Raw genomic sequence first — 27,354 nt, 5'->3', positions numbered from 1 at the left:
ACCATAACTTGGGGAAACTCTGTACAGTGTTGACATCTAGCCTACAATGAGTGCCTGGCTTGTGGCTTCCTTGGGGATGTCAGACACACCCTGCTGGTAAACGCATGGATGTGAATTTGTGATCCCAAGTTTGAGTCATGTTGGAAACTGAGTCTTTGTGGCAGTGACAGGACAGTCGGTTGACCAAAATCCACTCAGGTCATGATGACCACCTCGGCCTGAGTGGTAACGTGTCAGACTCATGTTTCTGTGAATCCTGACAAAGGCGTGATCTCCTGTGAAACCCTCTCCTGGTTGATTCATCCTGCCACATCCTGTCTCCAGACCAGTGTCTCAGAGTCTGCATGATGCCCCAAGGCATGACATCACAGGGACAGCCTGTCATGTACTTACCCTTCACTCAAACACACACACACACACACACACACACACACACACTGTCTTCATCTTTACTTTAATTAGTGTAGTTTATGACAAACACCTCCCCACAAAAAAAAAAAAAAAAGGCCAACAGATCTGCTACTCTTTATCCTCTTTTGAGTTCATTTGTACCTTATCACAAGCATCGTCATGAGGGCCAAGAAATCCACTGCTCTTTTTTTCCTGTTCCTTTGTACCTTACCACAAAGTCTCATAAGGGCCAAGAAATCTGCTGCTCTTTTACCTTCATTTATATTCCTTTGTAGTTACTCGTACTCCTCCACACCTGTACACACAGGAGTTGGAGCTGTATTCACCTGACCTGCTGAGTAAGCCAGCACTCCTTATGGTGAATAAGATGGACTCCCCCAATGCTGAGTCTTGCCTGCAGGAACTCCTTCACAACTTTAAGAGGATGGAGGATGAGTACATGGGAACATAAGAATACAAGGGAAGCTGCAAGAATCTGTCAACCCACAATTGGCATTTCCTGTTAGAAATGCCTTCTGATTTCTACCTATCATCCTCATACCTAAATTTATTTGGTCTTCTTTTAAAAGCTCCATATTGACAGGACATTAACAGCCATAAGAAAATAGGGGAAGCTGCAGGCAGCCATCAGTCCTTAACATGACAATCCCTGTATGAAACATGCCTGCCTATTTCCACCCATCTCCCCCATCCACAAGTTTGTTTAGTTTTCTTTTAAAGCTTCCTAACGACTCAGCACTAACAACCAGATTACTGAGTCTATTCTATTCATCAACCACTATATTTGAAAACTTTTTCCTTTGTATCTCATTTAAAGCTTGCTTTATCAAGCTTGAACCCACTATTTCTTGTCCTATCCTGATCACTGAACCTAAGGATTTTGCTCATGTCATCCTTGTTATATCCCCTAAGTAAAGACTTGAGGGAGGAAGAGAGTAGAGACATCTTTTATCATTATCTTTTCATCTCGCTTACTCCTTCATTCCTGTTGGTTTAATATTCTGTGTTTGAAGCACCAAGCCAACTGATTATGTGGGACTGAGATTGTTATAGTTATTTTATACTATATTAGGTGAATACCCTCTCCATTAGGGGCTGATAGGACTAAGAGTGTGAATGATGTGTGTATGAGTGGATGGTGCTTTGTCTGGGCCACCCTGTGTGGGATTGCCAACCTGGTATATGGACAGATGGACAGATAGATACATGGGTCAATAATTTGGAGCTTGGATATGAAGAAAATGTAAAACTAGTGGAGACGTTTCAAAGGACACAGGAAAAAAAGCTGCAGTGTTTTAGCCATGTGAAGAGAAGGAAAGAGTCATATGTCAGGAGAAGTGTGATGGAGATAGAGGTGCAAGGCAGGAGAGCAAGAGGAAAACTAAACCTTATATGGATAGACTGTGTAAGGGAGGACTTTAGACAGAAACAATTGTCAAAGGAAAATATATATGACTATGCTTGGAGGAGAGCTGGCAAGAACAATGACTCTATAGAGACTAGGGAAAAGATATCAAGAAGAAGAAATTATGGAGGTGTAAGAATTAATAAGGGAATTATCGAGGTGTTTGGGCTGTGGGAGGCTGTGGAAGACAGTGCCTGGAAGTCACCAAATTCAGGGTAAACCTTCCACCATGGTCCAGGAAGTCATCAGCCAGTAGAGATGAGTCCAGAGCCTGACATGCCACCACCTAGTAGGAGGGAATGTATTTATAAATTTCTTGAATAGAGTATAGTTGTCTTACAGGGTTAAATGTCTTGTAGGGATTTAAATCCTGCTATATTTACAGTCAGTGCAGGCCGAGGTGATCTGGAAGTCACACCCTGAGCCTCTTTCCCTTCTAATGTGGCTGCTGACTGGTGCTCTCATAATGTTCTTGACACTTCCTCAAATATATTTAAGATATTTTCTATCACCATATTAATTAAACTTTCCCCAAACAGTTTTTTTTTTTCATATCAACAGGAAAACGGAGTATTAAACCTTCTGGAAACAAAAATGTGTCAGCAATAATTCAAGTCAAGGATAACATTGAAAATGAAACATAATATTGAAAATGAAAACTGGAATCATGACGCCTCTTGTGGTTGAGTCGTCCCAGTAGTAGTGCAGTGACTCTCCTTCACTAGGAATTACTAAAGACTAGTGTTTCTTATTGTTACTGAAAAAGGACAGAATATATTTTCTATCTTAGTTTAAGTAAATTAAATAGATGAAAGAATTTTTGCCTTTGTCTTTTCACGAAATAAGCCTCACTGGCTTTTGAAGTGAGAGTAATGAGCTCATTATAATTATTTAGTGAAGCATTCTCCAAAGTAAAGTCCTCTCTTTTGTAAAGAATTTCCTGTATGTATGGAATGATATCACAGCCTGTGTAACACATTCATTACCTGGTCAACCTACTGTGGGAGGGAACATTGCTACCATTCCAGTATTTTGTAAAGTGTGTTCATGTTCATCTTTGATTCCTGCACTTACATGTGAATCTTTCCTGTAAATTGAAAATGTTTTTAATGCCTTTCTGCACTAAGTGACGTTTCACATGAAGACATTTTGATGCATGCATTCTGTTCATAAGAGGGTCTCAAGTGACAGTCATAGTAATGATCACTGGACTGATGACTGATGTCTGGGAATGTCAAAATGGTGACTAAGGATGTCAGACTATTGACTGGAGACTGGTGACTAAGAATTTCAGAGTAGACTGGTGACTTAGGATGTCATTTAGGATAGTGAGTAATGATGAGGATCTTGATTGATGAGTGGTGACTGAGGAGTGTGATTGGTGACTGGTGATTGAAGGTGTGTCATGGGTGACTTTATGTATTTGACTGGTAAAATAGAATGTCTCTTAGGATAATGAATACTGACCATGATTTTTGACTGGTGAGTGGTGGTGTTCCTGGGTGGTGTTAACAACTGGTGTTCCTCACAGACTATGTGTTGTGTTGCTCCTGTGGTGCCAAACTCACGGAGAACTCATGGGATAACTTTGTAAACATCTCCATTCCACTGTCTGAGGCATCCCAGCTGGTGACCATCCTGGGACACCCCCACCTCATGGTCCAGACCCTCAGGAACCCTGCTGACCTTGCTTTTGACTTGGTGACTGTCAGGAGTGGGCTGCTCAGGAGTGGGAGAGGTGAGTTGCACTCAAACATGTGTTTTGTTAGTTATGTGTTTGTTCCTGACCTCTAATCCTTCTGCTTATATTGTCATCCTCTCTTCTCCATTGGGCTCCTCCAATCACAGTCTCATATCTGCATCTTGTCCTATTGCTCCAATCCCTCCTCAGGATCCTCCTAAGCAGAGGTGCCTCTGGCATTTTGTCTCTGCTAGTTGGGGGACCTGATGAGGTATTTTGCTGATTTTCCTTGGAATGGCCACAGCTTCCATGTCAGAGACCAGGGGTGCGTTAAGTTAAGTGACTTGGGTTACCCGGGTCACCCAGTTCTCAACTGAATGCTCTCTGCATGACTCGGGTGACTCGGGTGATTTGGGTTACCCAAACCGAGGAGGTGGTGTGCTCTGTGCTTTGATATCACAGCAAAAATGGCCACCCAACCATACTTATATTGGTGTTATACATGCTTAGTTATTGTGCATAGTGCAGGGAGGCTCCCTTACTTTGAAGAACCTTGCTCCAGTTGTCATTGTGGGTGTAAAGTTTTCTGAACACTTCTTCTATCAGTCAGTGTTTCTCAGTGGTGCAAGACTGATACTTTTTTCCTTTACATGATATTTGAGCCAGATACCAAAGTTAGCTGATAGCTTATTTTCCATTAGATGATATTTGAACCAGAAACCAAAGTTAGTTGATATGAACTGATTTTCCTTGAACCAGAGACCAGATCCACCTGACTGCTTTTTTTTTCTTTTCCAGGATATTTGAACCAGAAACCAAAGCCAGCACAACCCACTTCAAAGCTTCCTTGGAGGGTTTCTATGGACTCATTCTAGAGAAACTGGTCACTGAGAAATGTAAGTATGCAAAAGTTGGAACAGAATTTATTAGCTAATATTTACCTTTGAAGTATGATGTTGTAGTGGTCAGAATGTTTGCTTCTATCTTGTTGGAGTTGTGTTCAGTTTGCATTCAGTTTGCAGTGTGTCCAAGTAACTGCAGTTGGTGTATGCATAGCTGATGTAGAAGCTGTGCCTGCTGCCTCCTTCCTTCTTTTAATGGTGCACCCTTAAATCTTGCCATCACCTAAAATTTTGCACTAAAAATATTTGTAATCACCTTTTTGGTCAGCTTTGCCCTAAGCTAATTTAATATATATATATATATATATATATATATATATATATATATATATATATATATATATATATATATATATATATATATATATATATATATATATATATGAATAAAGAAACTAATAATATCTAGCTATTATCCTTTAGATAAATCATGAAAACAAATAAACAAAAAAAAATAAAAAAAGGAGGGGCATGTGGTCCATGGAAGAACCACATTAGTGAGTTTACATGAGTGATAGGTTTGTTTCTACAGTTTTCTTAAGGAGTAATACTAAATTATTATTATTGTTTTCCTCGTGATCATTTTTTAATCACCTGAGAGCAAGGCTAAGTGATACAGTGATTGGATGGCATGCGGATGTTGATTGACACTTGAAAATTTTGTCATTGTTTTTGCTGCCAACTTTATAATTCGAAGACTCTCTCTCTCTCTCTCTCTCTCTCTCTCTCTCTCTCTCTCTCTCTCTCTCTCTCTCTCTCTCTCTCTCTCTCTCTCTCTCTCTCTCTCTCTCTCTCTCTCTCTCTCTCTCTCTCTCTCTAAGTAAAATTAAGTAAAGTAATAGACTGGAAATATTAAAATGTATATATCTTTTATTTATATTGATAAATCATCATTAACAAATAACAGTTTTGTGCTTATGTCTTTTTGAACAGTGCAGTGTCCTAAACACAGAGGCAGGCAGTCTCCCTATTGAAGCAGGCTGAAGCTAAACACTAGAGGCAACAAGATTCAGTCTACTTTTACAGTGTGCAGCTTTACATATAATTACAGAAGTACATGAGACTTACCGTAGGTTAGTTGAAATGTGCTTCGGATTTTGCGAGGCACATCACGTCTGCTAGATGGTAGAGTTCACATGAGATACACTACACTTTGCCACACAGTCAGTCTTTAAAGATACAACTACCCACATGAAATATTATCTCCCAACCCTTCCAGTCCTTGAATTTTTGTTGTGTAAACCAAGAATCATCAATTAACAAAGGGAGGGAGTGGAGGGCATGTGAACTCTACCATCTAGCAGACGTGATGTGCCTCGCAAAATCCGAAGCACATTTCAACTAACCTACGGTAAGTCTCATGTACTTCTGTAATTTTACTTCGGCAAATCACTTGTCTGCTAGATGGTGCCGTTCACATGAGATTTTAAAGTCATGTGGGTGTTGTATGTAAAGGGTTCTGTCAAATTTCACATTTTGTAAAAAGGTGTAAATAAAAGTTCCTATTACAAAAACCCCATTGTCATTTATGAAAATAGAACATGATTTTTACTGCTGATAACATTTCAAACCTTACATTATACTGAGCCTGGCACTGCTTCTTGAAAAAGGGTCTATTTCCCCTTGTATATCCTTATTATAATATTTAGCAAATGTGGCTTCCTGCGTCCAACCAGCTTTTGCCATGATGGTGGCAATAGGCACATCCAGTGCCTTGGCCTTAGACACTGACACAGGTCTAATACTACCTGCTGTGTACCTCTTGGTATCAATCCCACACTTACATAACATGGTCTTAAGCCACCTTGCCACCATGTCCTTAGAAACACCCCTATGGGGTTTTATATAACTTATGAGTAGTCTCCCATCTGCATTTCCAGATTCTGTCCTTAGCCTCTCAGTTCTTTCTATATATTCTTTCATAGCCTTAACTACACACAATCTGTAATCCTAAGGATAAGCTTTAAATACAATAGTACGAACATTAAATTTTGGCCTGCATTGCTTGATGTTACCTCCTAACAAAACTGAAACAGATTCTTCTCCAAATGCCATATTCACCAACAATAAGTGCAAAGTTTGGATCCTGGCTGCTTGTGTCATTGACATCAGCATCACCATTTTTAGCGATAAGTCTTTCAGTGTTAGGCTGTGTAGTGGTTCCACGAGTCTTATCTTTTGTAATACAAGTTTCACATCCCAGGTCGTTGCATACCTGGGTGTAGAAGGGCGTAAGTTGAAGACTCCCCGCAGAAATCTGTTGACAAGTGGGTGATTGCCCGCTCTGCAGCCTTCCACCATAATTCCTATTGCAAATAGAGTCCCTCTCGCCATGTTAATGCTTTCATAACCCACATTCCTTTGAAAGTTACGAGACAGAAAGTTTAATATATCTGCTATAGATGGTGCAATGGCATTAATGTTCCCTCTACTACAAAAGAGTGTCCACCTCTTGATGTGAGTGTTGTATTGTCTACCTGTTGCTGGTTTCCAAGAGGCCATAATGATTTCTGTACCTTCTTTAGATATGCCACGTTCTCCAAGTTGTTTCCGGACAACTGACAAGCCATCAAATTTGTGTGTTTCATTATTGGGTGTTCCTCAGCAGTTGACGGATGCATTAGCACATTTTTCCTTCTCTGTATGACCCGAGGGTCGTCTACTAGCATCCGAAGGAGCATCCCCATCCACGGTTGTGATGGCCAAAGTGGCACTATGATCCATCCTCTGGTCCTTTCCTCCCTTAACTTCTGCAGACATCTAGAGATCAGAGAGAAGGGAGGAAAGAGGTAAACCAATTTAAATTTAGCCCACGGAATTGTAACAGCATCAATATATGCAGCCTCTGGATCTGGTGTCCATGCACAGAATGGAGTCATTTGTTTGTTCAAACATGAAGCAAATAGGTCTATACAAGGATTCCCAAATATAGAACACAATTCCTTAAATATCATCTCATTCAGCTGCCACTCATGTCCGTCATTAAAGTAACGTGATGCCTCGTCGGCCATGACATTACATTTGCCTGGTATGTGGGAAGCTGTCAGCCATACCCCATTACTAAGACACCATTCCCAGATGTTCCTATAAAAAAATGTCATCACAAACTATTGACTTAACACCTCCCATCTCATTCACGTAATTAATCGCTGTGGTGTTATCACATAATGTGTAAACCTCTAAGGAGATGTGTAAAAGATCTCAATGAGAATAACATAGCCAATAATTCACGCATTAATGTGCGAACGCACCTCTTCAGGGGACCATCTGCCATTGGTAGTGATGCTATTTTGGCAACCTGCCCATCCTAGATTTTAAGCATCTGTGAACAACTCAGTATCTGGTGCATTTCTGAATATTTTCCTGTTTTGACTCTCCAATTCCTTAATCCACCAGTTTAAATCTGTTCTAATCTCCTCTGTAATGTTCATCCATCTATTAAAGTCTCCACATGCCTCTTCCAAAGCCTTGATCTTTGCTCTTTCCATCCTCCTATAGTGCATCTTCCCCATCTCTACAGCTGGGATTGCTGCCACCAGCAGGCCAATCACTCTTGCCACAATTCTAATTTTTTCTTTGTCTATTGACTAAAAGAGAGTAATGCTGTATAATCTCATCCCTCCTACCCGCCGGCAAGGTAACTGTCATGGCCACCAAATCTATCACATTACCTAAATACTCAATACGCGTAGTGGGACTTAAAACAGATTTCTCCACATTTATGCAGAAACCTACACTCTGCAACAACTGAATGTTGTCATTCATGCAATCAAAACATCTCGGCAAAGAGCTACTATACAGAAGCGTATCATCAATATAACTAGTGATGTTGTGGCTTTTATGCCTAAGTGTAGAGAAAACTGGCTTCAGAAGTTTTGTAAATAGACGAGGACCATCCGAAAACCCGTTAGGTAGACGTGAACTGGTAAATCTTATCCAACCATCTAAAACACAGATATTTTTGTTGTTCCTCTGCAATTTTTACTGAATAATAGGCTTTCTTAAGGTCTATAGAAGCCATATAATCTCCTTGACTAAGCAACTGTAATACTTGTTCAAAATTTTCTATTTTAAAATGAGTATATTCTACATGCCTGTTCAGTTTTCAAGATTTAACACCATCCTATAATCCCCTGTCTTATTCTTCCTCAGAAAAACTGGTGAAAGTATTTGTTGATCCTGTCCATGTGTCTCTATGATGGCCTTTATCTCTAACAATTTTTTAACCTCCTAATGCATAATCAGTTTATCTTCCTCACTAAAGACATACTGTATATCCTCTCTAAATAAATATCCGATATTAGCTTCATCTATATTCAGATGACAATGTTCCACCATATCCAAAATGAACAGGTCACTTGTAATCACACGCCATTTATTGATAAACTTGTGAAGTTGCCCAGCCTCAAATTGTTCTTTCACCTGGGTTAATGCCGGGGGATATGTTGACCCCAGCCTCTCACGTTTTTTTGTTGTCCAAGCTTGAGCAGGGTAGGAGCGCCTGTGTTCACCACTGGAGGGCATCCTGCGAAAACCATATGGCTGATATCTGGATGGGAATCCACAGGAGGAGGCCTTGGCAAAAAAGTTACATTGTTTACCTCCACCAAATCTGCCACTGCTTGCAGTCCAAGATGTAGGCTTCTTAAAAGTGAATTTAGTTTTCAGCCTTTCTGCCTCCTCAATATTTCTGTTGGCTTGTGACAGGTCATCCCCAAACAATAGACCCATCATGGGAGCCTTGTCAGCACACAAATGAGAATATTTGGGATTAATGTCCCTCTTTATGATATGTCGCCTGTTCAAGTTATTTCTGTAGTGGGCATTACCCAATAATGCCAATGCACCATTGAGCATGGCCACCTCATTTGCAATAATTTGGTGCTCTTCATCACGTGCCACCTTGTCTAGCACAGTAAGCGATTTTACAACAATAGTAGCTGCCTTGGTAATATCTTTTTTCCCACTTCCCTTAAGCGGAAGTCTGCCTTCTTTGCCTCTGCAGGCAGTGCGTCCAGGACCTGTGGGTTGCAATCCATTTGAGTTAATGCATGGCAGTTATTTGGTCTAAATGTCACCTCATCCTCTACAATGGCTTTGTAATCTTCCTGCCTCATGCCATTAATAAACAGGTGGTTCACCATTGCAGCAATTTCCTTGTCAAGTTCTTTTGAGACAGTTTCCATGGGTTCATAATTCTTAGCACCTTGTAACAATATACTATCATGAGGAACATCCCTCTGGATTTCCTCTTCCTCATCACTGTCCTCCCTCAGTGGAGTTCTAAATCCAGAAAATCCTGCCTGTGATTCCTGAGAATCAGGCATCAAAGTATTATTTGACACCTACAGGGGAGCATTGTTATGAACTGCTTTTGACTTCACAGCCCCATTTTCCTTCTTAAGCTTGTCCATGTCTTTCCTCAACTAAATTAAAGCATCCATAATCATGCCCAAAGAAGGCGCATTGCTGTCTTCACCAGCGTATTTTGGAGAAGGGGAAGGTGACCGAGAGTAACTTAACCTCTCATGACGAGTAGAACGGCTCTTAGATCTGGATCTTTCTTCATGTTTACTCCCCTTGTGTAGTCCCTTTACCTTAGCTGAGGTGCGTGGCAAGCTGGTAGTTCTGAATCTCTCAGGACTGGGGCAAGCATCAGAAGGCGTCCTAGACATGGCGGCTAATGTTAACAATATGCCACCCCTTTTAACAGCAGTTCCTTTTATAACCCCACGGGTGCCTTAACCTCACACACAGGGTAACTTTAAATCAAAAACTCCTTCCTTATAATAATCTGGGAAGTCAAATGCCCCCAGGCTTGTAAATAAGGCAATATTCCTCTTGCCCCAATAATGGGTAACAAGATGGAACCATCTCGCACCTATGTCGGCTCACGAGTGCCCAAATATTGTTATATATATATATATATATATATAGCATAAAATATTTGCCAATAATCCGCCTTATACCAAGTAACGGATATCATATAACCAATAATCCGCCCTTATACAAGGTAACAGATATTTATAGTCCATAATCCGCCCTTAAATCAGGTAACGGATTCAAGTAGGCAACACTCCGCCCTTATCAGGTAACGGATATCCATAGGCAATACTCCGCCCTATAATCAGGTAACGGATAACTCAAGACAATATTCCATCCTTATAACAGGTAATGGAAACCATAATACACAATCCAAACAAGAAAACTAATATTCCTATCACTCCTCGATAACAGAAGTCGTAACAACAGAACAGGAGGCAGGACCGACGTCCGTCTTGTGTGGTGTCTGCGTAGTAACTGACTGTGTGGCAAAGTGTAGTGTATCTCATGTGAACGGCACCATCTAGCAGACAAGTGATTTGCCGAAGTAAAATTTGTAGCATTGGTTGCCTCTTCCAGCTTTTCATTGTTGCCTTCCCATTCCTCACTTGATCCAGGTCAGATGTATTATTTCCACATGTGTTTTGCAGACACCACCTCTATTACAGTTCATTTCCTTCTCTCACCTGCTCTCACATTACATGCTGCAGCCCCACACAGTGCTGTTTTTTTTTTTTTTTTTTTTTTATGTAGGAAGGGCACTGGCCAAGGGCAACAAAAATCTAATAAAAAAATGCCCACTGAAATGCCAGTCCCATAAAAGGGTCAAAGCAGTGGTCAAAAATTGATGGATAAGTGTCTTGAAACCTCCCTCTTGAAGGAATTCAAGTCATAGGAAGATGGAAATACAGAAGCAGGCAGGGAGTTCCAGAGTTTACCAGAGAAAGGGATGAATGATTGAGAATACTGGTTAACTCTTGCGTTAGAGAGGTGGACAGAATAGGGGTGAGAGAAAGAAGAAAGTCTTGTGCAGCGAGGCTGCGGAAGGAGGGGAGGCATGCAGTTAGCAAGATCAGAAGAGCAGTTAGCATGAAAATAGCGGTAGAAGACAGCTAGATATGCAACATTGCGGCGATGAGAGAGAGGCTGAAGACAGTCAGTTAGAGGAGAGGAGTTGATGAGATGAAAAGCTTTTGATTCCACCCTGTCTAGAAGAGCAGTTTCAGTGGAATCCCACCAGACGTGTGAAGCATACTCCATACATGGACGGATAAGGCCCTTGTACAGAGTTAGCAGCTGGGGGGGTGAGAAAAACTGGCGGAGACGTCTCAGAACACCTAACTTCATAGAAGCTGTTTTAGCTAGAGATGAGATGTGAAGTTTCCAGTTCAGATTATAAGTAAAGGACAGACTGAGGATGTTCAGTGTAGAAGAGGGGGACAATTGAGTGTCATTGAAGAAGAGGGGATAGTTGTCTTGGAAGGATGTGTCGAGTTGATAGATGGAGGAATTGAGTTTTTGAGGCATTGAACAATACCAAGTTTGCTCTGCCCCAATCAGAAATTTTAGAAAGATCAGAAGTCAGGCGTTCTGTGGCTTCCCTGCGTGAAATGTTTACCTCCTGAAGGGTTGGACGTCTATGAAAAGACGTGGAAAAGTGCAGGGTGGTATCACCAGCGTAGGAGTGGATAGGACAAGAAGTTTGGTTTAGATCATTAATGAATAATAAGAAGAGAGTGGGTGACAGGACAGAACCCTGAGGAACACCACTGTTAATAGATTTAGGAGAAGAACAGTGACCGTCTACCACAGCAGCAATACTCGTAGAACGGTCAGAAAGGAAACTTGAGATGAAGTTACAGAGAGAAGGATAGAAACCATAGGAGGATAGTTTGGAAATCAAAGCTTTGTGCCAGACTCTATCAAAAGCTTTTGATATGTCCAAGGCAACAGCAAAAGTTTCACCAAAATCTCTAAAAGAGGATGACCAAGACTCAGTAAGGAAAGCCAGAAGATCACCAGTAGAGCGGCCTTGACAGAACCCATACTGGCGATCAGATAGAAGGTTGTGAAGTGATAGATGTTTAAGAATCTTCCTGTTGAGGATAGATTCAAAAACTTTAGATAGGCCGGAAATTAAAGCAATAGGACAGTAGTTTGAGGGATTAGAACGGTCACCCTTTTTAGGAACAGGTTGAATGTAGGCAAACTTCCAGCAAGAAGGAAAGGTAGATGGTGACAGACAGAGCTGAAAGAGTTTGACTAGGCAAGGTGCAAGCACGGAGGCACAGTTTCGGAGAACAATAGGAGGGACCCCATCAGGTCCATAAGCCGTCTGAGGGTTTAGGCCAGCGAGGGCATGGAAAACATCATTGCGAAGAATTTTAATAGGTGGCATGAAGTAGTCAGAGGGTGGAGGAGAGGGAGGAACAAGCCCATAATCGTCCAAGGTAGTGTTTTTAGCAAAGGTTTGAGCAAAGAGTTCAGCTTTAGGAATAGATGTGATAGCAGTGGTGCCATCTGGTTGAAATAGAAGAGGGAGAGAAGAAGAAGCAAAGTTATTGGAGATTTCTGGCTAGATGCCAGAAATCACGAGGGGAGTTAGATCTTGAAAGGTTTGACATTTTCTGTTAATGAAGGAGTTTTTGGCTAGTTAGAGAACAGACTTGACATGGTTCCGGGCAGAAATATAAAGTGCATGAGATTCTGGTGATGGAAGGCTTAAGTACCTTTTGTGGGCCACCTCTCTATCATGTATAGCACGAGAACAAGCTGTGTTAAACCAAGGTTTAGAAGGTTTAGGACGAGAAAAAGAGTGAGGAATGTACACCTCCATGCCAGACACTATCACCTCTGTTATACGCTCAGCACACAAAGACGGGTCTCTGACACGGAAGCAGTAGTCATTCCAAGGAAAATCAGCAAAATACCTCCTCAGGTCCCCCCAACTAGCAGAGGCAAAACACCAGAGGCACCTTCGCTTAGGGGGATCCTGAGGAGGGATTGGAGTGATAGGACAAGATAAAGATATGAGATTGTGATCGGAGGAGCCCAACGGAGAAGAAAGGGTGACAGCATAAGCAGAAGGATTAGAGGTCAGGAAAAGGTCAAGAATGTTGGGCGTATCTCCAAGACGGTCAGGAATACGAGTAGGGTGTTGCACCAATTGCTTTAGGTCGTGGAGGATAGCAAAGTTGTAGGCTAGTTCACCAGGATGGTCAGTGAAGGGAGAGGAAAGCCAAAGCTGGTGGTGAACATTGAAGTCTCCAAGAATGGAGATCTCTGCAAAAGGGAAGAGGGTCAGAATGTGCTCCACTTTGGAAGTTAAGTAGTCAAAGAATTTCTTATAGTCAGAGGAGTTAGGTGAGAGGTATACAGCACAGATAAATTTAGTATGAGAGTGACTCTGTAGTCGTAGCCAGATGGTGGAAAACTCGGAAGATTCAAGAGCGTGGGCACGAGAGCAGGTTAAGTCATTGCGCACATAAACGCAGCATCCAGCTTTGGATCGAAAATGAGGATAGAGAAAGTAGGAGGGAACAGAAAAGGGGCTACTGTCAGTTGCCTCAGACACCTGAGTTTCGGTGAGGAAAAAAAGATGAAGTTTAGAAGAGGAGAGGTGGTGTTCTACAGATTGAAAATTAGATCTTAGACTGCGAATGTTGCAGAAGTTAATGAAGAAAAAGTTGAGGGGGCTGTCAAGACACTTAGGGTCGTCGACAAAAAGACAGTCCGACCTGGGGACATTTATGGTCCCCTCCCCAGATGGGGACTCCGAGGCTGGTGTAGGAGTCGCCATGATTTAAAAAATTTTGAGTGAAGGGTGTGTGTGTTATTAGGTGCTTGTAGATTTGTGTGGAGGAAGAGAGTTGTCTTTAGAGGGCAGGCTGTGACTGCCCCCTTGTGTTGTGAGACACAAAGGGAAATGTTGTGAGGTCACAGCTGGGTTTAATAAGTTCACAGCACCCCCTGAACAGTGCTTTAGACGTCACTGGGAGTAATTATCGTTTCGGCAGGTGTCTACTGCCTCCTCCTGTGAGGAGGCAGTAGACTTCCTTGTATAACCAGCTCTGCATTCATTAAAAGCATTCTATATTTCTCCCTTTTCTCTTCATACTTCTTTCATGCAGTTTCATTCTACTTCTGCTTATCTTCTGAAGCAGTATAATATTCAAAACACCTAACTTGTAACAGCTGTATGTCTTGCTTCTCTGTCAGCCACCAGTGCAGTATTCTTTTTTTTAATACCAGTTGGTTCACATTCCACTGTACTACCAACTTTCACCAGACTCCCCTCTATCTGTATTAAATGAAAACACTCAGTTTCAGACTCCTCATTGGCCTTCCCAAGCACCAGCAGTTTTAGCACAATGGCACAAGACGGGTAGGACATGGTGCCTCTCGACCTCGAGCTTCTGGCTGAGCTGGAGGAGGAAGCAACCTCTCACTATACTGAGGAGGATAACCAGTTTACAGAGGTATGTCTGTTGTTACACATGTGTGGTGCTTTGTTTCAGCTTTCCTTTTTTTATTGAGACATCAGCTTGATGTGTGTGCATGCTCAAGTGTGGATGCTTTGTTTCATCTGCCTCTTTTGTTAAGATATCAGCCTAGAGTAATGAAAATTACTTCACATCACTGGGATGGATATTCAGTCACAAAGGAGTATAGTTGCTGAAGCCAAGCTGATCTGCAAGTTGTGCTCTCTGCATGCTCTCCACCTCCTTCCCCTATCTTTTGAAAATATTGGTATGATATCAAAGTATTAACTTTTAGAAAAAAAAATAGTTTAAAGAAATAGACCAGTTATTTACACAACTCATTCATACGCCTGTGTTTCATATCATGTCACTGACTTGCATCACGTCTCCACTGGTGAGTCAGCAGGCATGACTGCCTAACCTAGACACAATCAGTGGCCAGTGGGAGCAGCAGCAAGTGAACTGTAAGAGTTTTTAAAAAGAAAACTGGTTGTAATCCACCACCAGATCAATATGGGTGTTTGCTGCTATTGTATATTACCCATGCAAATCAGTTCACACTGTTTGATGTGTAGCTTATTTTATCTTTCCTCCAGGCAGAGAAAATTTGCACAGTTCACAGGCAGTCTCAACAAAGAAAAATAGCCAAGATAAAGCATGTGTATACACACACACACACTTTGTTGATTCATTCCATCTGTAAGCACCCCCACTCCCCCAGAGATCACATTAGAACAGAAGTTTGAGGGTTGTGGAAAGTGTGATATTTCCTGCCACAAACACTGTGTGGAGTATGTCGTCCTAAGGTTAAGTGGTGGGACTTTGGCTGACACATAGTGGCAGTTAGAGGAAAATCCCATCATTATTGGAGCAAGACAGCTGAAGGAACAGAACCCCATGATTCTTCTGGATGTCAGTGTGAGTGGCGGAGCATATCATGCTCTCCAGAAGCCTCAAACCTAGAAGCCAGGTGATGTACTGTAACTCAGTTTACTCCAGTTTGGTGGCACATTTTCTTGTATGCAGTCCTGATTTGTACCATACAGTCACTCACTGTGTAAGTCTTTGACATCACGAGAAATTTGTGCACTTGTATATGCATGCATCACAAAATGCTGCAGATGGGATGAGGTAAGTGATACTTCATAAAAAGGCATATATTTCTCAAGAAAAGTAATTAAAACCGACCCATATTGTCAATCAAAGCAAGTGGGAAGAACTTGAGTATTGCCATTTAGTAGGTATTTTTGGCATGCAGCTTCTCTGTGGTGAATACAGTGGTAAAAATAACTAACATGCTAGTTGGCCACATGCAACTCACCAATCATGTCAAGATGTGCTGGCTGGACTTCTTTTACTCTATCCTTCCACCTCCCTGTGATTCTCTTCTCCTATTACTCTATCACCTTTCACCTTACTTGTTCAGCACTTCTGTCAGCTTTTCCTGCTCTCATTCATCTTAAATCTACTCGCAAAAATTCCCTCCCTCCATTAGGTGTTGGTCAGACATCACTCTACCTTTTCCTCTCATCATTCACAGGCAATATTTTTACTGCTTCCCTGACACTGGTGGTGACAATTCTTCATCTGCTTGCATCACTCAAGTATGCTCATCATTATCCTTCTTAAATATAAATATTTCCAGTCACTAACTGTCACTGAAAGCATAGCCCTAACATTCTTCCTCCAATTTAATTTCTTTGAAGTGCACCACACAACTACACCTTAAACTACACACAGTGGAACCTCGGTTCGTGAACATTACTATTTATGAACAAATCACTTCATGAATATCTTAAGAATTTTTGCCATGGTTCTTGAACAGTGTTTCTGTGTGTGAATGCACAAACACCCTGCAGACCCCCTCAGCTGGCAAGCACACACACACTGTTGTGTTTTGGCATGCCTGCCGTGAACATTGTGATTATCACACACTGGCAAGTCACCCAAGTCAGGTGCCTTCCCAGCTGTTGGAGAGGAGCTAGACCTGGATCTCCTTTACCCCATTCCACCTCTAGTAAATTGCATGCCTTCTTATTTAGCCTGCCTCTTTTTACTTTACTTTCAGGATGGTTATAAAGATGATAATAATTAGAGAGAAAAGACACCATCTCGCCTTGCACCAAACATGCACTGGCTGGAAGGAAATATTGGAGCAAGACTGTAAAGGAGGGATTTTTCTGCATAACAGTATGTGCTCTGTTGTCCAATTACATTTCACTTCATGTCCCATTGTCTGGATACCCAAAGAAAGAGTGCATCTGTTAGACAGGTTTATAAGACGTGAGGTTGTCAAGAATTCCTGGATCACAGACACAAGGTGGAATTTGGAAAGCATGTGCTGTCATGAGTAGTGCAACAATCCCCATTTTACATAGACTTTTATGCTCAAATATTTCCTTCCAGCCAACCCATGCCTGGTGCAAGGCAAGATTTTGTCTTTTCCTCTCAAACAACTCTTTCCAACCATTCTGAAAGTTGAAATAGGAAGTGGCAGACTTAATTAATTTATGAAGGCATGTGATTTAGAGATGGAGTAAGGTAAGGGCTCCCAGGTCAAACAGCTGGGAAGGCACCTGACCTTCATATCAGTGACATGATATAGCCTGATGTCCAAGAAACTTACATCTTTCTGTGGTTACTGTAACTTCATTCTTGTCAAAGAAAAAAAAAAATAATAATAATAATAATGCAGTTTCTGAGGTTGGAATAGATTAATTGTATTTTAATTAATTTAAATGGGAAAACTTGTTTTGGTTTGTGAACTGAGGTTTCTACTGTACATAGATCCCAACAAAGTTCAGAATCCCCTGAATCCCTCCTCTCTACTCTATAGCAGCTCCTTGTCTATGAAATGACCAGTATTTGATATGTTCCAGCACTGCAAGAAGAGCCTGCCTAAGCCGCCAATACTCCCTGCTGACAGATTTGACCGCAACAGACAGTGCAGAGGCAACTTTAGGCATCAAGACTACAGGAAGGAAGGAGGCTGCAGGGATCAAGGGGAGTACAGAGGTCATGGGAATTATAGGGATCGTGGGAATTACAGGGATCACAGGTGGGAATATTCTGACCACAGGCAAGGGAGGTTTGTCAGTGACCACAGAGATCATGATGACAGCAGAAGGGATAGCGAGAAGAGGAAGTACAGGTCTGAGAAGGAGAGTGATGAGTATGGAAGAAGGAATTACCAGTCCAGCAAATACTACAATGGGTGGGTGGGGGGGGTGTCATCCTGTTGAGTTTTGTGAATCCAGTGGCTGGTATATTTATCTTTCATCAGGGACTTCACACAAGCTTCCACGCCATTAATTCTTTGAGCAGTAACCAAAGATTACTGACATTTAATTTACATTTAAATGCCTGCCTGCCTGTCTGTTCATATCTTTCTCTCACAACGTACTCACCATTCACTTGTGAACATTTAGATTTTTAGGAAATATTTTTGAGCAAGTTCCTTCATCACAAGGCAACCATCTACTAAAAAGAAAGAAAAATGGAATATATGTTGGCATTTCCTTGATTGCTTTTGGTGTTAGTGACTTTCCAGAGTGACAATACAAGTGTTATCCCCACTATAAGTCATGCACTATATATAACATCACTGAGTATCTTTTCTCTCATTTTCATATAAATGTTTGTAACATTTTCATATAAATGTATGCTAACTTTTATGTGGACTTACTGTAAGATTTTTTAAAAGTAAAGTATTTATCCAATTTACGATCATATACTAAAAACCTCCAAGAAAAGTATTTTTCCAATTCACGATTATATACTAAACCTTCATCTCCAAGATAAGACGTGATGGTTCATAACGTGCACAGGAATGGCATCCAACAAAGTAATTGTTGCCAAAGCCTCCAGTAATCCAGAACCTTAAAAAAGTTGCAACCCTCACTTTAGTCTGAAATTTTTATACTGTATGTCTGCATAATTATCAAGTTACATCCCCTTGCAGCCTCAGCACACCAAGGCAAGGAGATACCGTGAAGGATTAGACCAAACATTAACACAGGTAAATCTTTAAACTTACACTAAATCTTAAGATGGCAAGGCAACAACTACTTTGTTGGATACTGTTGTAATATGTAGTTTTTATTCTCACCCAAACTTTCTGGCATAAATTAAGGATGAATGATGAATAAGGCTGCCACAATTTGTAAAGAAAATACTGACTGATGTTAATATGGATTTAAGAAGTAAATGTAAAATAAACCTCTGCATGAATAACAAGACTTTTCTATAGAATGTGTTGGTTAGTGTGGTGATGACTGCTGCTGCTGCTGCTGCTACCGCTGCAGGTCAAGTGGCTTCTTGGGACTGCGTCACAGTACTCCTTGATTTCTGAAATAAACATTGAATCATTACTACAGTGTTTAGTGCATCCACTGAAATTCCATCTACTTATGCATCAGTCTGACATTCTCCAAGAGAGGCAGCCAAGACATCTATGTAACCCTACAAGCAATGCCTTAAGGCCAACTGAAATCATTCTAACTGGGAAAAGTAAGATGTAAAGGGAGCAGGTATCCATTTATTAATTCTTCAAATCTTTTGTTCATTTCTTGTTCCTAAATAAATATCAGCTTGGCAATGGAGAAGTAATGAAAGTGAAAAGTGTTAAAAGGAAAGGGTAACATACATATCTATTCTACATTCATAATCACAAAACCTCTCAGATTTCAAACAAGAGTTCACTGCTTCACCTGCACAAAAAGTAATACAGGTGAGTGGGAGGGAAGACCAGCGAGACTTAGTGATAAAACATGGCCTTGTGCTGATTATTTAGGAAGAGACCAGAGATTAGCACACAAGAAATTAACCAAGAGGACAAAGAATATATGATTACATGAGCAGGGAAAATGGAGGATGGTGATGTGCAACAATGAAGGGAAAAAAAACCACATGTTTAGAAAGATGTATCATCTCTTCAACATTTCAAACCACTTCTATTTTACATTGCTCCTCTATTTACACTTTATCTCATTTTCCTTGACATTGTGTATGGTTCTTGTGACTACCTGCCTCATGTGAAATCATATGAAATCCTACCATCAGGGTCAAGTCTGCAGCCATTCTACTTCATTGAGTCTGGAGTCTGGACTCTGTCTGGTATAAATACCACCTCAAAAGTGCCTGCTATCTCCTCTGTGAACAAGCCAGCAGTAGGGTGTTGGGAAGTCCCACTGTAGGCAGTGCCTGGCTGAGGACTTAAGGCAGCATCACACAAGGCAAATTTCTGCAAGCATGCTGCCTGTTTTGCTGGTGAGACCAGCGACACAGCAAGTTTGGCATCACACAGGGACTGGGCTGTTATGTTGACATCTTGTAATAAATCTTTTGCTCTATTTGGCAGCTCATATAGGCTGTGCAGCACTGCCTCTACAAGCCGTGGCTGCACCCTGCTGGCCATGGTCAGTCACTCTGGGCCCCAGGGTTGAGGTGGCAACAGCGCAAGTAGGTCCTACAGCCAACATGGTGCCTAGATCCACTATAGCTCAATTAATGTGTCGAGCTTTCACACTCCAGCAAAACTTAGTGCGGGTCTCCTTCACAACACATTGTTTATCTCCCCAGCTGCAGTTGTCAAATAAGCACTGTAAGTAATTTCACAAGCACACACTGGCACATATACTTCATTTTTATAAGTTTTATAGTTGACAGTTTTACTCAAAGTACCACAATATATTTTTATTTAACATGTACAGCTTGTAGTACAGTGGTCATTTAATTTCAAATACTCCCAGCAAGTCTGGTATCACAGCCATATGCCATTCTTCCTGACAGCTCAGTTTGCCCAGCTGGCAGCAAAAATGGGCAGCATACTGGGGGAAATTTGCCCTGTGTGACACTGCCTTTAGTGTGATTAGCTGCACATACTAATATGATGCCAACCCCTACATGCTTAATGTGGGATAAGCTGGCTACAAGATTAGCCAGTCAAGATGTTTGCATGAACTAAATTCATATAATATTCTCCACAATTGTGCAAACAATTGGCACAGCATGAATGAGAGACCACTGACACGGAACACTGATTAGATTGAGTGGAGAGCATATGTAAATAGAAAATGGGACACGAGCCTGTAGGACTCTGTCTGTGGCTTGTCTGCACCTGATCTGCTCAGCTGAATGTCTCAGGCACAGGGGGCAGGGGAGGGGATGGGCCGTCATGGTGTGGTGAGGGGCAAACAAGAGGCGGTGGTGTCAGGCTCTTGTGCTGACAAACTTGAGTAAGCCTTTGCAAATGTCCCTTATGTTGGGGTAGGAGGAGGGATCCATCCTCTTCCCATTAGAGACTCAGGCACCAAAGTGAATTTGAAATTAACCTTAGGCAATGTTTTTGTGCAGTGTGTGTGTGTGTGTGTGTGTGTGTGTGTACACACACACACACACACACACACACACACACACAGTCTTTACTACCTCCTTTGTGGGGGTGGTGGCCTGGAACAAAGATTGAATTCCAGATAAAGAATCTTCCATTTAAAACAACACTTACTGTTTGCAATGTCTTTGTATGCCTGAGTGACAGCAGCATCTGGCTCGTGTCGGAATGTTGGTGCCTTCATCACATGCCTGGGCCACCCGGGGGTCCAGCGGCAGCTGGCCAAGCAGTGGCATCTCAGTATCCTCTGCCAGCTGGGGGTCACATCCCAGTAGTGGCAGGGAAGACGGCCGTCTTGGTCTGAAATTCATGGTGCATCAAGATAAGACAAGCCTGACATACTCCTCTTAAGATGGCTTACCTAATACAAGATTTGCAAGATTTCTTATTGAAAAATTTTTGTTTCATCCTGGCAGAAAAATTGTGTAATTTTTTTTTTGTTCTGTTAATTTCATTTAAACTGGTTGACTTTTGTATTGCCAAAAATCTTCCATTGATAAGAAAGGTGTGGTCTGTCGCCATCAATCTTGTCCCTTTACACAACACACATGAATTCCCACCTAGCCAAGAGGTGGTCTTGGTTGCAAGGAGTCTATGATTGCTGCTGGATCCCAGCTACATCACCACCACTCTTTGCTGCTGACACACAAATGAACAGGTGAGAGGCACCACACATCTCACTCACCTTACACTTGGGGCACACAAAGGTGGTCATGTTCTCCACCAGGCCAATGATGGGAATGTTCACTTTCCTGCAGAATGTGATTTCCTTCCTCACATCCAGCAGAGCCACTTCCTGGTGAGGGAAACAAGTCACATGAAGGGAAGGTACAACTCCGCCTTCCTAACCAAAGAAACTGACATTAACGCCAGAGTCAGAGTCAAGCACTACTTTGTGCATATGAACTGAGTATGTGGACTGCTATCATTGTAGACAGAAAGGGGAACTGCATCAAGCTCAAAGATGAAGGAATTGTGTCAAGCTTGAGCTCAGCCCCAACACAGATGACCAGCATGTGGAGAGAACACTGCATGCTTTTATGAAAGTCAACTAACATTTATGCTTACTTTTAAAATTCCCACATGATAATGATGGAGGTCTTTAAGTGGTATAAGGAAAATCACAAGTGTGAAAGAAAATCCTGAAAGTCAGTAATGAGGACAGGTCAAGAAACAACAGGCTCAAACCCAATAAAGTTAGATTTGAAAGAGAGATACAAAGAAATTGGTTATCAAGTAGTGATAGATGAAAGAAACAGGCTTAGTAAAAAGGTTATTAGTGCTGAGTCATTAAGGACAAGTAAAGACAAATTTCTGGATGAGGAGGATAGGTAGAAATGGAAGGGTATATTTCATACAGGGACTGCCATGTGTGGGCTTCTTGTAGCTTCCCTCATCTCATGTTGTTATATTCTAAGCAATCCCACATCAAACACTATTAATTCTTCCCTCACACTTTCTCCACTGTACTCATTTCAAACCTCACATCAATATATTCAGTCTTACATCCACAGCTACATGCTTAAACACTACCTCGTCAATCACTTCAACATTAAAAACTACATTACTCTCCTGTCACCCAACATCTTTATACACTTACATTTCTTAAAGTACACATGATACATGAAATAAAAGAAATGAAAAAAACCTCACGATGATAATTCTTGATTCCACATAAAACTTAACGGACTGACAAAATCAGCAACGCTTCTCCTTTGACCATTTCCCTGGAGTGAGTGCAGGGTTGGTGTCATGTACAAGTCTCCTCCAGTTAACCATTTCTGTCCCTTTCATGTTCCTCTGTTCCTCCTATCCTTTGCTGTTCTACCACAATCTCATCCCTCCATCTCACTCTGTCTTCCCCTCAGTGGCTTTCTCCAGGCTCCTTTAATTGGCTTCTGGTCTCCTCTTCTTACAAAACCAAAGACACTAGAGGTGACCTATTTCTACTACTTACCATCTTTCTTGGGTCCCTTCCAGATGACAGCGTCGTCTGCACTGTTGAGCAGGAACCCAACGGACATGACAGCCAGATTGTCAGACACATACTGAAAGGGTACACTGTCTTGTCATATATAAAGGATTTATCTGAAGTGTCTGTCATATACAAATGATCTATCTAAAGAGTACCTGTTATATACAAATGATTTAGTTGAAGAGTGTGTGCCAACAAATTATTTATGTGAAGTATTTATCCATCATATATAAATAATTATCTGAATCAAATAAAAAATAAATACAAATAAATAAAAAATAAATGAAAATAGAAAGCAGAGTTTCTTCCCAGAGTAACAAGGTAGGTAATACTTAATGTGAGGGATAATTAAGAAGAAAAAAAAAAAAATTTTAACTACTGTAACTCTGTGGGCTGAAGTACAAGAATGCTTAAATAATAATAATAATAATAATAATAATAATAATAATAATAATAAACGGTTTATTATTTGGGCAGTTGACAAACTGAAAATGTACATAGGGGATGGGGAAAACTTAACATTAATCCTAAAGGTAAGTCTAATCTAGGAGGGAAATACTATCGATTGATGGCTCGCACCATGGTGGGAATCGCACTGAGTCTGTACCGGTCCGTGCGCGGCGCCTTCAGGGGCGTTATTTTGTTGTGGTGTCTGGTGGCACGGACAGGGCGAGGCGCGTCGGGCGGCAGCATGTTTCTGAGACGCGGATGATGCATTAGTCCCCTCCCAAACTTCTCCAGAGCTTCTCGGTGCCTGGTGGATATTCTGGACAGACTCAGGGTGGTCAGGGCTTCTTCATAGGTGGTGTATGCAGGGCCAAGGATGACCCTGCACGCCCTTTTCTGCACACTCTCTAGCTGTAGCTCTTGAGTGTGTGTGAGGGAGGAGGACCACGCTGGGGAGGCGTACATGAGTTTGGGGAGGATGAAGGTAAGGTACACCCCCCTTAACTCATCTGTCGGCGTCCCCAGCGACCCGAGTCTGCGCAGCATGTACAGCCTGTAGGTAGCTGATCTCACGGTGCTGGCGACATGCTGCTTCCAGGTCAGCTGGTCGTCCACCGTGACTCCGAGAAGCTTGGCACATTGGACCACCTGGAGGGGGTGAGGGCCCACTGTGAGCCGGGGAGGGGGCACTGGTACAGAGGAGGTACAGAAATGCATCACCACAGTTTTGCTGTGGTTGATGGTCATCCTGCTCTCCTCTGTCCACGTCTGCAGTCGCTCCAGAATTGCTTGCAGTGGTGAGTAGTCCGGGTTCTTGGTGGAAACTGGGACGCCCACGGTGCAGTCGTCCACATACTTCCAGCGATGGGGGGTGTCGGTGAGGGCGTCGTTGATGAGGAGGAGGAAGCATAGAGGACCCATCTTGGTCCCCTGGGGGACTCCACATGTCAGCTGTTGGAAATTAGAGACAGAGCCCTGATAGCGAACGGCCTGATGTCTCCCTGTGAGGAAGTCGGCTAGCCACGCTATCAGATTAGGAGGGAGACCCAGACTTACTGCCTTGCTGATGACAACAGTGTGATCAACAAGATCAAAGGCTTTTTTGAAGTCCACAAAAGCAACAGCTAGAGAGGTGTTTCGCTTGTCCAGGTGGCTGTGGATGAATTCAAAGAAGCTGGTCAGGTAATGTGAGGTGGAGGTGGCTTTAATATTTCCGAATTGTCTGATATCCACGGTGTTACAAATTTTGGTGTATGCCCAGTCATATACAAAATCTTCACAAATAAGGCTAGGGATGGGGGTGATAGAGACTGGCCTGAGGTCATTGAGTGACTGAGGACTGGAAGTTTTGGGGATGGGTGTGACGTAAGATGTCTTCCAGTCCGTGGGGCAAGAGTGTTGGGAGAGTGAGGCGTTTATTATGGAGCATAGCGGTGTTGCTAGCTCTACAGCAAATTCCTTGTAAATTTTTATAGGAAGGTCAGTGGGTGTGGTGGATCTTGGTTTAAATTTAAGTATTCTCTTAAAAACATCCATCGCCTGGACAGTGTGTGGAGGGGAGGGAGCGGGCAGATAGGCAGGAAGCGGAGTGGTGTGGAGGGGAGGAAAGGTTTGACAGATAGCAGCAAAGTGATTGTTCATCTCCTGAGCCGCGAGATTAGCAGGAAGGTGTGAGGTGCAAGGAAGAGATGAAGTGTGCTTTTGTAAGCCACACAAAGCTTTGGTCTTAGCGTACCACTGTCTGTTGTTGGTCAGCTTGAGGTGGTGTATCTTGTCTCGGTAATAGCTTGCCTTTGCATTCTTAATCTCCCTGATTACTCTGTTTCTTAGTTTCCTGTAAAGGACCGGGCAGGAGTGGAACGCCCAGGTCCGCTGACGCATGAGTCTTTTAATGCGGGGTGTCATCCAGGGAGCATCAGATGGGTGCGTTGTGACGCTCTTGGCTGGGAAGTAGTGGTGGAAGGCTGCTGTGGTAGTGGCGACGTAATTTTGCCATTTTACGTGGACGTCCTCCTCATCCAGCACCTCGGTCCACGGGTGTTGTGTCACCCACTGCCCAAACTCCCTCATGGCTGAGTCAGGCATGGGGCGGTGGGTCCTGGTGACAGCTGACCGGGGGGTCGAGGTGGTGGGTGTGAGTGACCACAGTATGGAGAGGTGGGTGCTCCGTCCCATGGGAGGCAGCGGCTTGGGTGGCGAGTACTGCTGGCCCAGGTCTGTGAGTATAAGGTTGAGGATGGCTTGCTGGTGGGTGGGGAAGTCCACGACCTGGGTGAGGTGGAGCTGGTGTAGGATATCGTTGATATCTAATCTGTTAAAGTCCCCACAGATGACCAGCTTGGCAGCAGGATACCTCACCCTCAGGGCATCAGCAGTGTTGATGATGTGAGCGGTGAGCAACTGTGCAGTGGCGGCTCGAGGGGGGTGGTAGACGACGCAGACTATGATGGAGGCCGTGTTGCTGGGATGGGAGGGGGGCGTGACTCTCACCCACAGGGCCTCCACACCGGCAGGAATATCGACAGGGAGGTGTGAGGGGCTGAGGGCAGAGCGGCAGAAAACGGCCACTCCCCCCCCCCTGCGCCCTGACCTGAGGTGATGGTAGAGCCGGTAGTCCTGCATCGTGCACACCTCAGGAACAATCTGCCACGCCTCAGTAACCGCCACAATGTCCGCACAAGTAGATCTCACCGTCACAATCACTTCGTCCATCTTGTTGGCCAGAGACGTTGCATTAAATAAGAGGAGTGAGGGAAGACTATACCACGTTCTCGGTACCTCAAAGTGTTTGTATTCCCTCTTCTCCACCCTGCGGTCGTCTCTGGCACTGGAGGTCACTACCTTGATGGGACGCACCACACTTTTGCCTCCTCTCGATCCTCGGTTTCGAAATAGTTTTAGGGACTTAAGGCACTGTATCACGTTGGGTGGCGGGTACCCAGATCCTCGTCTACGACGCATGAGACAGCATTTCTGGTGCACAACTACAGGGAAAAATAACGGGAGCATTTTGTTTACACCACAGAATACTATTGGGAAAACTCTAACCTGGTTTAAGAAATTTATAAAAAGGGGGGAAAAAAAAAGGAAACAGCATTTCTGGTTCACAACTACAGGGAAATAACAGGAGCATTTGTTCACACCACAGTGTACTATTGGGAAAACTCTAACCTGGTTTAAGAAATTTATAAGAAGGGAAAAAAAGGAAAAAGGAAAACTGGGAAACTATTTTGACATGATGGAAGTGTTAAATCTTCAAGTAAAAAAAAATAAAACAAAATAAATAAATAAAAAAAATAAATAAATAAAAAGGACTGACTGACACACACACACACACACACACAAACACACACACACACACACTTTTACACTAATACCATTGAAGCTTATCCCAGGTTATCAGATTTTCCTCAACAGTACAAAACCTAACATAGGAACCTGGAAGTTGCCACCTACCACAGGGGACCAGCCAGCACCTGAAGAGTGGACCTTCTCCTCTGCTGTCCCCAACACCCGCGGCTGAGACGGCCCACAGATGTCAATGTCAAGGAACCCCACCTGCCAGGGAGACAATGGAGGGGCAATGTTACCACAGGAAGGATGACCGGGAAGACTGAACAACTCACACGATCCTTATACAGGGTGTCCTTGAGTTATACTTGTCCACTTGTTGAGTGACATGCAGGATGTATTGTTAGTATGAAGCTGTTGACAAGTAAGATCATTGTATTTAATGCATTGGGAAGAATAATAATGCAATGTGGCAAAGGTATGGCTATATTGGAAGTGAGTGAGCCATAAGTAGCTGCATTTTCTATTGTACTTTTGTTAAGGTGAT

At 42.6% G+C, this 27,354-nt stretch overlaps 2 protein-coding genes across 11 annotated transcripts in view; one reads left to right on the top strand and one right to left on the bottom strand.

Moving 5' to 3' along the window:
• Positions 1-18,423, top strand: part of LOC135113812 (GTP-binding protein 10-like) — a 107,497-nt gene extending 89,074 nt beyond the window's left edge. For 4 of the 10 annotated variants that reach the window (XM_064029435.1, XM_064029433.1, XM_064029434.1 and 1 more), the window contains 4 exons: positions 719-3,554; positions 4,296-4,393; positions 14,546-14,700; positions 17,583-18,423. In XM_064029435.1, the coding sequence (XP_063885505.1) occupies positions 719-862 (144 nt within the window). In that variant the 3' untranslated portion in view covers positions 863-3,554; positions 4,296-4,393; positions 14,546-14,700; positions 17,583-18,423. Of the gene's footprint in view, positions 1-718; positions 3,555-4,295; positions 4,394-5,332; positions 5,473-14,545; positions 14,701-17,582 lie in introns of all 10 variants that reach the window. The other 6 variants (XM_064029428.1, XM_064029437.1, XM_064029429.1 and 3 more) reach the window with 3 other exon arrangements.
• Positions 18,424-18,751: 328 nt separating this feature from the next.
• Positions 18,752-27,152, bottom strand: LOC135113814 (cytosolic Fe-S cluster assembly factor Nubp1 homolog). Its single transcript, XM_064029439.1, has 5 exons — positions 26,973-27,152; positions 23,052-23,142; positions 21,780-21,890; positions 21,209-21,394; positions 18,752-19,050 (listed from the first exon to the last, which is right to left on the bottom strand). Exons 2-4 carry the CDS (start codon positions 23,139-23,141, stop codon positions 21,356-21,358), a joined length of 240 nt encoding a protein of 79 aa, XP_063885509.1. The 5' UTR covers position 23,142; positions 26,973-27,152; the 3' UTR covers positions 18,752-19,050; positions 21,209-21,355.
• Positions 27,153-27,354: the final 202 nt, after the last annotated feature.

This window comes from Scylla paramamosain, chromosome 26, assembly GCF_035594125.1.
Source record: "Scylla paramamosain isolate STU-SP2022 chromosome 26, ASM3559412v1, whole genome shotgun sequence".
Lineage (NCBI taxonomy): Eukaryota > Metazoa > Arthropoda > Malacostraca > Decapoda > Portunidae > Scylla > Scylla paramamosain.
This window is presented reverse-complemented; position numbering and strand designations above follow the sequence as displayed.

What these genes read in the sequence shown, in the direction of transcription:
- LOC135113814 (XM_064029439.1), bottom strand. Translation starts at nt 23,141, where the DNA reads ATGTGTCTGACAATCTGGCTGTCATGTCCGTTGGGTTCCTGCTCAACA. An exon ending in GAAGGGACCCAAGAAAGATG is followed by an intron (nt 21,891 to 23,051) that starts GTAAGTAGTAGA and finishes TTCCCTCACCAG; the next exon opens with GAAGTGGCTCTGCTGGATGT. An exon ending in TTGTGTGCCCCAAGTGTAAG is followed by an intron (nt 21,395 to 21,779) that starts GTGAGTGAGATG and finishes CATGAATTTCAG; the next exon opens with ACCAAGACGGCCGTCTTCCC.